At 32.1% G+C, this 9,223-nt stretch overlaps 1 protein-coding gene across 1 annotated transcript; it reads left to right on the plus strand.

Annotated features, from left to right (window-relative positions):
• The first annotated feature begins 5,747 nt into the window (after positions 1-5,747).
• LOC131036029 (uncharacterized) lies at positions 5,748-6,509 on the plus strand. Its single transcript, XM_057967826.2, has one exon. It carries the CDS (start codon positions 5,748-5,750, stop codon positions 6,507-6,509), a length of 762 nt encoding a protein of 253 aa, XP_057823809.2.
• The last annotated feature ends 2,714 nt before the right edge of the window (positions 6,510-9,223 follow it).

Genomic DNA, 9,223 nt, shown 5'->3' on the forward strand with positions numbered 1-9,223 from the left:
GACATTTTGTTGGCTAGTCAAACCCAGAGTCTTTGGTCAATAGAACAAACAAGGGAGCTATAATTTTGTTGAAATCATTGATAAATCATTTGTAGTGGTTTACGTATCCTAGAAATCTCTTAACATCTTTTTGTTTTAGTGGAACTCGAAAGTTTGTGATTACTTCAACTTTAATAGAATTTATCTAAATACCATGTTGTGAGATATCTTGTCCCAGGACTACTCCTTCCTCCATCATCATGTAACACTTTTCATTGCTAAGAGATAGGTTATGGTCTTGGCACGACTACAATACTTTCTCTAGGTTGTTCAGTTCTTCCTCATAAATATTCTCGTAAATACTAAAATCATCTATGTATACTTCCATGCAATCATGAGCCAAAAAAAAAAATGCCTATTACAACCCTCTAAAATGTAGCAAGAGCATTGCAGAGCCCAAATGGGAGGATATCATAAGCATAGGTGCTCCATGGACAAGTAAATATTGTTTTGTCTTGGTCTTCTCTAGTGCAATATTGATATGGTTGTAACCACTAAATACATCTAAGAAGTATTTCTTACTTGCTAAAGAATCCAACAATTGGTCTATAAAAGGTAGGGGGGAACTGTAATATTTCCTTCTTGTTGAATTCAGTTCTGTATAATTTACAAAGACTTATCATTTTCCTTCTTTCTTTGGGACAATGACTACAGGTGAAACCCATTGACTATCTAATATATGATAGATGTTCAACTAGCACCTAAAAGCTTTTATACCAGTATTAACTATTTCTTGGACAAGAGATTTCATTATCCATTAGGGCTATCTGATTGGTTCGTAGTCCTCCTTAATGTATCACCTATGGGTGCATAAGTTAGGATTTAGACCTTTCATGTAATGGTAGTAATAAGAAAATAATTTTTTCGAGTTTGCAACATGGAGATATATTCTATTCATTTTTTTGTGTTCAACTGACAATTTATATAATTGATATTTTTCAACGTTTGTAAGGAATTTAAATCATTATCTCAAAGGTTTGGTCAGATTGGTTGTTTCATCTCAATGAAAGGTTGTGTAGGTGGATACAAAACTAGTTTCTTTATCACATTATATTAGAGATTATCATTTCTCTAGGCCTATAGCCTATAATATAATCTACAGTTACTAGCCATGGATGACCCAAAATAAGTGGGTATCCACCTAATTTTTTCTTAGGCTAAAGAACCATGAAAACTATAGGGTTTTCTCAAGAATCTAATGTGATGACTAGGTCTTCAATGACACCTTCAAGTTTGACAATTAAACTATATACTAATTGGAGTACTATGGGGATAGGTTGTAGATTGAATGTGCTTGAATATTTATCAATTTCTCTAGTCACAAAATCAATGGTTTCTCCTAGGTATGTATATTTTGGAACAATTACCTTTCCTAGCATGATGTCTCCCAGTTGTCCAATAACATGGATAATTTGGAGATCTTTTCTTTTTTTGCCTAGTTTATTTAAACATAATTTCTTAATTATTTTGTTACAGATGGGAACGTAAAATATCTATGAACATATGCATGTGCTATAGAGAAATTATCATGTACATGACATGTATTGATATTAACATGTTGAATAAATAAAATAGTATTCATTTTAAAATCCTAGTCATTGGGGATCAACTAAAGGATTACCCCCATTTTAAAATCCTTTATAGGAATCATATTATTATGTATCAAATTTTGCACTTTATGTTTTAAAGGCATAAACCCTTGACCATGGTGCCCATTAACCCTATAGAAGGTTCAAAACACACTCTCAATATAAACCTTAGGTATCTATCTAGTTGGATATAATGCACTACTAGGTGGAAGAGATAAAACTAGAGCTCATCAAGCACATTAGAGAAAACCAAACTCAATTTAACATTTTTTACATAAGCACAATAGTAAATAAATGAAGAAAAACTATTCATATACATGTTAACTTGATAGTTGGAAATAATCCCTAAAAAAAATATAGTGTAGATCATCATTGAGGAACTTGATTGTGTTAATTAGAACATAGGAGTAGAATCTAATTACATATCATGTATACATTGACTATATCCTTGGGCACACTCAAATACACACAATATAGTAGTCTTTAATCCCATAATAATTTTTAAATGCTTTTGTAAATTGGAAATGAAATGAATAGAATCATGAGGTAAAGAGAAAAGTCCCTAAATAACATAATCATTTGAAATAAAGGGAAACAACTCAATAGAAACCCTATCTCCATATACATAATAAAAAATTCAATATTAAAGGATCTCAAATGTGTATTAGGACCACCTTTTCCATTGTATATTTTAAATCAAGGTGCTAGAAACTCGTTAGGTAAAGGATTATCAATAATCTCAAATATGATTGATGTATACTTTCCTTCAATAAAATCATCAGTAGCTTGTCCACTTTATACTCCATCTTATCTATCTTTTGCATACATACATCAAGAGGTAGGAATGGCAGTAGTAGAAACAAGAGACATAAAGGATGGGGAGTAAGTAGATTAAAATGAATAATGATGACAAGGCATAGGCATTCTTGGCATGGGGGAAGTCAAATAATGAATAGAATAATGTCATGTCCCCTCTTTAGTTTTGTCTAGCAGAGACATGTGAGTCAGCTTATTATGGGGTCTTGTAGGCTGACATCGATGGATAGAGACTCAGTGTGGTAATACAGTGTCTGGGACTTGGTGTTCTGGCAGTAGTTGATCAGTTTGGAGTAGTTCCTTATTTTTAGGAGACCGTTCCTACATTTATGGAGGATATCCCTACTATTTAGGAGGTTATGACCATACCCAGGGTTGGGTCTCCTTGAGATTATTCCTTGGGTTCACTTTCAGAGGATTTGGGTTTGTTTCCTAGTTTCTAGGAGCATCCCCAGATTTTAGAGATGAGACTGCCAGTGGATCCTTGATTTCCAACTTCAGTCACAGACATGTGGTAGGTTGACTTTCTAGTTTGTGGTGTCATTTGAGCATTTTGTAGCTATTTGAGTTATATTTTTAATATTTCCTAAGTTAGCGTTTATTATTTAAATAAGGCTATGTTTATAGCCATGTTGGAGTAATAAGGGGTTTTTGGCCTCATCTGGATGCATATCCCTTGGTGTAATAGCTCGTTGGAAAGGTCTTGGACTTTTCTAAATATTTCTCTTTTGACTCAGATCCTTTCGGTGAACGGATTTCTTTATATTTGAAAAAAGGTCATTTTCTATGCACTTGGCAACTTAAAATGAGAAATATAACATTTTAACCCTAAACGCCCCATTGAGTCACTTTTAGGGTTCGAGCTAAGTGGGAAGGTGTTATAAGGAATTTGAGACCTAATTCTTATTATCTTTCACACATTTTACATCTTGGATTTGAGATTTGGCTCTGGAAGAGCTTTTCAGCATCTGGGACGCCAACCCCAATGCCTTGCCTGTTTGGGACGTAGCCCCCAATACAGTGGTTTGGATTTGCTTGCAGCTATTAGCATCTTGGAGATTGTACGACATTCTTTTTGGAGGTTCAGTGATTCTGACAGAGTTCAGCATGGGGTTTGGGGTTTCTAACCAGCTGGGTGTACTTGGCAGCCGTACGACTATTCCCGGTAGCCACTTTTCTTCCCACGTGCAACACTTGGAGGGCTGGAATCTTTCCGTAGCTTCATTCCTGGTTATGTTACTCTTTCAGCATTCAAGTTGGAATTATTCCTGATTGTAATCTTCCTGGAATTATTGGAAATCTTCATCTGGTCAAATATTTGATTTTATATTCAGAAATCTGCCTTGAATTGAATTTGTTTTGGCTGTATATGAACTTCATTTTCAGTACTTTGTTCATGTACTTGTACTTCATTATTTACTTGTTGAAAAATCATCAAAATACAAAAAGAATCCAACCCTTCTGCAACTTCTGTCTATTTCTGAAAGAAAATATTAATAAGCAGGAAAAATCAATTTAAAATAATAAAAATTACAGCAGATTAGTAAAAGAGATCCATCAGGGATCTTTCAAATAAGGTATGGATGATAGGAAGGAATAAAGAATGGATGAAGGAATGGAAAAAGCAATAGAGTGAGGGGTGGTAACAATGGTTCTAGGGAAAAGATCTTAGAAAGAATTATAGGAGAATGAGTAGTCATAGGACTAATAGGGGTAACATGAAAAATAGGTGAAGTACTCATAGAAAGGAATGGAGGAGTAAATGTATAAAGCTCAAAATGAAAAGTAGGGCACAATCATTGTATTTAGTATGGATGAAGGGGGTGTAGGAGGAGAGACAAACACAACTAGGAGGAGGATCAACATATATTTATGTAGGCATGGAATATGTATCATGCATGAGATTAGGAGCAAGAAACTTATCAAAATGTACAAGATTTTGGACATTAGTTGTATGGTAGTAAGCTTATGAGTAAAAGTTTGTTGAGTAAATAAAAAATCCTAATGATATAATTGAACCTCATTATCAAATTCTTCAACCTCAAGATTAACAATAGTAGTAATAATATTCATAACTATTTTAACATCATAAAAAAATATAATTCTTATTAGGTTGGGCTATTTGAGGAATGCAAATGGAGAGATTTCTTTAATGGGAAGTGAGGATTATGATGCACAATGAAAATGTCAATAATATGCTTCATGATGTTGTGATGATGCTCTCATGTCAATGTTCCTCTCTTCTAGAGCCTGTGCTTCTTTAACATGATTTTAAAATGATATGGATTGTCCTTAAATACAAAAATAGTATACAAGAATTTACACAAATATGTCCTAGGTTAGCTCACAACTACTAGTATATAAAAGTAGCAATATTGTTCAATTTAAAATGTGAGTTTTAAAAGTTCAATGTTTAGATCCACATTCACAAAAGTGATGGAGAGCAATTTCACAATTTTGAATTTGAACTTGTGTGGCGAATAATAGATCTAGGAATTTTAATTAGTACATGAGAATGTTTAAAGACATGATTGACTAGGATAAAATCATTAATTGAATTTAAGACAGAAATATATCACTTCTAAATATATTTCTATTTAAAATTTATTCAATCAAAAGAAACCAAACATCAAGAAAATTAGCATTATTTTCACATTAAGATAATTTATTGTAATACTTTGAATCACAAACTCTTAGACTACAACAAGTGTGGAATGATCATAATTTTCTGATTACCAAAGCCATCTGAATATATCTCCTAAGAATTTCTAAAATTGATAAATGTCCAACATAAAAGCAGTAATTGCTCTAGTCTGGATATTGAAAAATACTTTTATGTTCGTATGGTGAAGATCTTGATTGAGGAAGGAAGATCATTTATTAATGTGTACAAAAGAACAACGTCTACGCAGCCAGCTAAAATTAAACATTTAGCAAGGGGACACTTAATTTTTTTTAATCTAAACTCCCTTTATAAATGTGACGTTTTAGTAGCCACCAGCGCACAAAAGGATATTGTTGTATCAATACTTTCGATTATAGAAGGAATTCATTAGTGGGTTTTCGTTCTATTGACCTTCTGCTACTATAGATATTATGGCCGACCTGCTGAATATGTTTTTGATCGTTTGCACTACTTGTGTATATATCCTATTAAGTTCTAGCGTACTTCAACTATTTTAAGAGCTCGCAATAAATTAATACAGTCAAGTAACGCTAGAAAATCAGAAAAAAAGTGGTGGATCACAGTATCTTTTACTAAGTGATATTGGATTGATTTGAATTTAGAACAAGACCATAATCATGTCTGGTGCCATAGTATGTGGGAAGAGGTCCTTTGTTGAAGATAGTTCTAATGTTGATAGCTCTTATCCCATCTCCAAGAAGTTTCGTTGCTCCACTGTTAATTCTCCAGTTTGTGGATTTTCCTCTGGGTCTAGACCTCCCAATCCCACTGCAGGTGCAGATGGAGATTGTAACACAATCCTTTATCAAAACATAAACATACCAGCTACTGATTCTTCTAGAAAAACTGGTTCAGACCTTGGCCACCCTATTCAGTCATTACAAAAGAGCCAAAGATTTGAAGATCAGATTCCCAGTATTGATGGTACAGTTGTTTCAGCTCCAGTGTATACAGCAGGTTCAGGTAGTGAGTGGGTGGAGCTTCTTTTGAGAGAGATGCAGAATGCATGTAATATGGATGATGCAAGAGTGCGTTCTTCATCAGTTTTACAAGCATTTGAAAAGGCTATTGTTGGTTCCACACTTGATGACTTGCACAAGGAAAACACTGTGCTGAAAGATAGAGTTGAAGGATTGTCTCATGATAATAATATACTTAAACGGGCTGTGGCTATACAACATGAACGTTTAAGACAGAATGAGGAGAGCCGGGGGCGGGAACTTCAAGAGTTGAAGAAATGCATTTCAGAGTATGAAGAACGAATAAGGGGTTTGGAGTTGAATAATTATGCACTCACAGCTCACCTTCATCAAGCTGATGCTCAACAATCAAATTCCATTCTTGGGGGCTTTCACCACTCTCCACCTGATGTCTTCTAAAACCCCACATTCCAATACAAAATCTAGAAAGGAACAAACTGTTTGTAGAATCCATCTTTGGATAATCTTAGTTGCCATCAAGATATTTGGATTGAAATACTTATGATAAAGGATATAAAAGTTTCTACTCTATTTCCTTTTTTTCACAATATCAATCTAATATTATCAGCATAGTGATATTCATATTTTTTAAGGTTTCACTACTATTTTTTAATTTTATAGAATGATTTTTAATGTTAATTTGACCAATAAATTGCTGCATGGAAGATATTGAGATCATGGCCTCTGCGTTACTTTGCTGTGTATTAAAGTTTCCTCTTCGATGTATTCCTCTTTCAAAGAGTGCTGGTTTTTCTTTGATGAATCAATCATGTAAAAGAATCCACCATTAGCTAACTCTTCTGAGAAAGGATTAATCAGTAATATTATTTAGTTTCTTATATCAGTTAGAATCTCTTGCATTAACAAATAATAAAATTTTAATTAGTTCAATCAATTAATTTCAAGTCTCTAAGTATTTGATATCATTATAGTTATATTCAGTATTTATTATCTAAAACTCTCAATATAAATATAGGTGTACATACTACATGCTAATTTAAAAATTTGAAATCACAATGAAAAATCTAAATCAGGATACTTATATCAAAATTAAAGATATCTGGATCAAGGACATAAATATGATATTGACTTAGAATTGTACATAATTATTTTGATGCAGGGGAATGTGAAACAATACAAGTACTTTGGATAATTCGAACCGTTTCAAGAATGAACAAATCATAGTGTCATTCATCTTATAAAAAAGATTTTTACATTAGTATTGTGGGGCTACTTTACTTACATGGTAATAGAAATTAATAAATAGATAATATTAAATAATATTAACAATTGATATGATATTTTTATATTTTATATAATTGATATGATATTGATAGGTTACAATTTACAATACTACTATTTGTTTATCTTAAAATGCATGGAGAATTAATGAATTTCTTAGATACATTTAGTCCACACTAGAATATAAGCACATTATGTTATAAATTTAAGTCATATTTGGACTAATGATGGCTTAGCCATAGAGGGGCCAATAGCTTAGATGGTAGAGCACTCAAATAGAAAATGGAAGGTACTAGGTTCAAGTCTTAGCTAGTCCAAATGAGTTGTAGCTCAACAAATGGCATCAAAGCTAGACTAGGAGCACCAAGGGGGTGTTGGAATTTGTTTTGAGAATGAAAAGCATTATGAAGCTTTGAAGCTATTACTAAGAAACTTATGGGTTGCCCTAGCTAACTTATATTTTAATTTTAAAAAATAAAAATTTAATGATGTATGAATTAAATTACAAGGGAATAGTTGTTCATTTATCCAATTGTATTGGAAGCTAGAAAGAATGTGGTAGAGAGTTGAGGTAATATGTGAAGAGATCATAAATTGTCAAAACATGCTAGCAAAACCAAAGGAAGAACACTTTTACTTATTCGAAAAGTAAAATACATTTCTTTGAATATTGCAAGAAAAATAACATGCATATCTAATCTCAAAGAAGATATTAATTCATTGGCTAATTTAAAGGTAAAACTCTAGAAAATGATTGACCGTATAGAAGACGAAAAAGAGAAATGTTAAATATGAATTAATGCAAAAGATGGTTAGGTTTGATGTTTATGTCTAAATCTTGGAGATCTAACAAAACTAGAAATCAACTTTTGAAAGTTGGGACTCTCATGGAAAACAATTTAAAGGGTGATATAATTGGTTGGGCATAGCTATCAAATACAAGTCATACAAGTATAATATCTTGTGGGTTTAATCCAATAAAGGTTTGGGGTTCCACTTCTAGAGGATGCCTTCATACACTAAGGCAATTGACATATTTTGTAGATGCAATTGGAATGTGTTTCCTTTAAGGTTAAGTTGATATGAAAATATAATTCATTGATTAAGAGAAGGCATAATTCCCATTTTGACAAAGATGTTGGTTGTTCTTTTCAACAAGTTTCTAGATATCTTTTTGAAAAAGTGACTTAGAGGTAAGAAAATAAGATTTTTTCTCAAAAGAAAGAGTGAATTTCAACCAAAGTAAATCATATTTCTAAATTATTGTATTTCAAGAGGTAGTTAGAAAGTGGTTATGGGTAGTTACTAGAGGCCTATAAATATAGGCTATATGTAATGTAAAGGAGAGTTTCCATTTGGTTAGTGTGTGAATGTTTTTTCTGAGTTATTATTATTGATTTCTCATAAGTTAAATTGGTAATCCCTTTGTGTATTTGTAAAATCTATTATTTTTTATACAAATTAAGTACATGCAATAGATGAAGCATAATCATACTTTGGTATCTTGGTTTTTAAGATGTAGACACCTAAAATTGTCCTAGCCCAATTAAATAAATATTTTTATTTATTTAATTATCCCTTCTTTTATTAATTAAATGGATATTTATTTGTTTAAGCCTTTTTCTATCCTTTAAATTTAAATTCAAATATTTTTTATTTAATTAATTTATGTGGCCCTTCCTCTATTAATCAAACAAGTTCTTTAATTTATTTATATAATTCATTTATCTTTCCCCCTTCCATTTAATATCTAAATGACAAATAGACCCTTATCCATCTTAACCAATTCCCTTATTTTATTATTTCCTCTACGTACCCTTCAATCATAGTTGACCATCTTTTATCCCACCTCTTAATCCTATCCCTCTATT

The sequence above is a fragment of the Cryptomeria japonica genome, chromosome 5 (assembly GCF_030272615.1).
Source record: "Cryptomeria japonica chromosome 5, Sugi_1.0, whole genome shotgun sequence".
Lineage (NCBI taxonomy): Eukaryota > Viridiplantae > Streptophyta > Pinopsida > Cupressales > Cupressaceae > Cryptomeria > Cryptomeria japonica.

Bases quoted from the DNA above. Each gene is read 5' to 3' on its own strand.
- LOC131036029 (XM_057967826.2), top strand. From the start codon at position 5,748: ATGTCTGGTGCCATAGTATGTGGGAAGAGGTCCTTTGTTGAAGATAGT.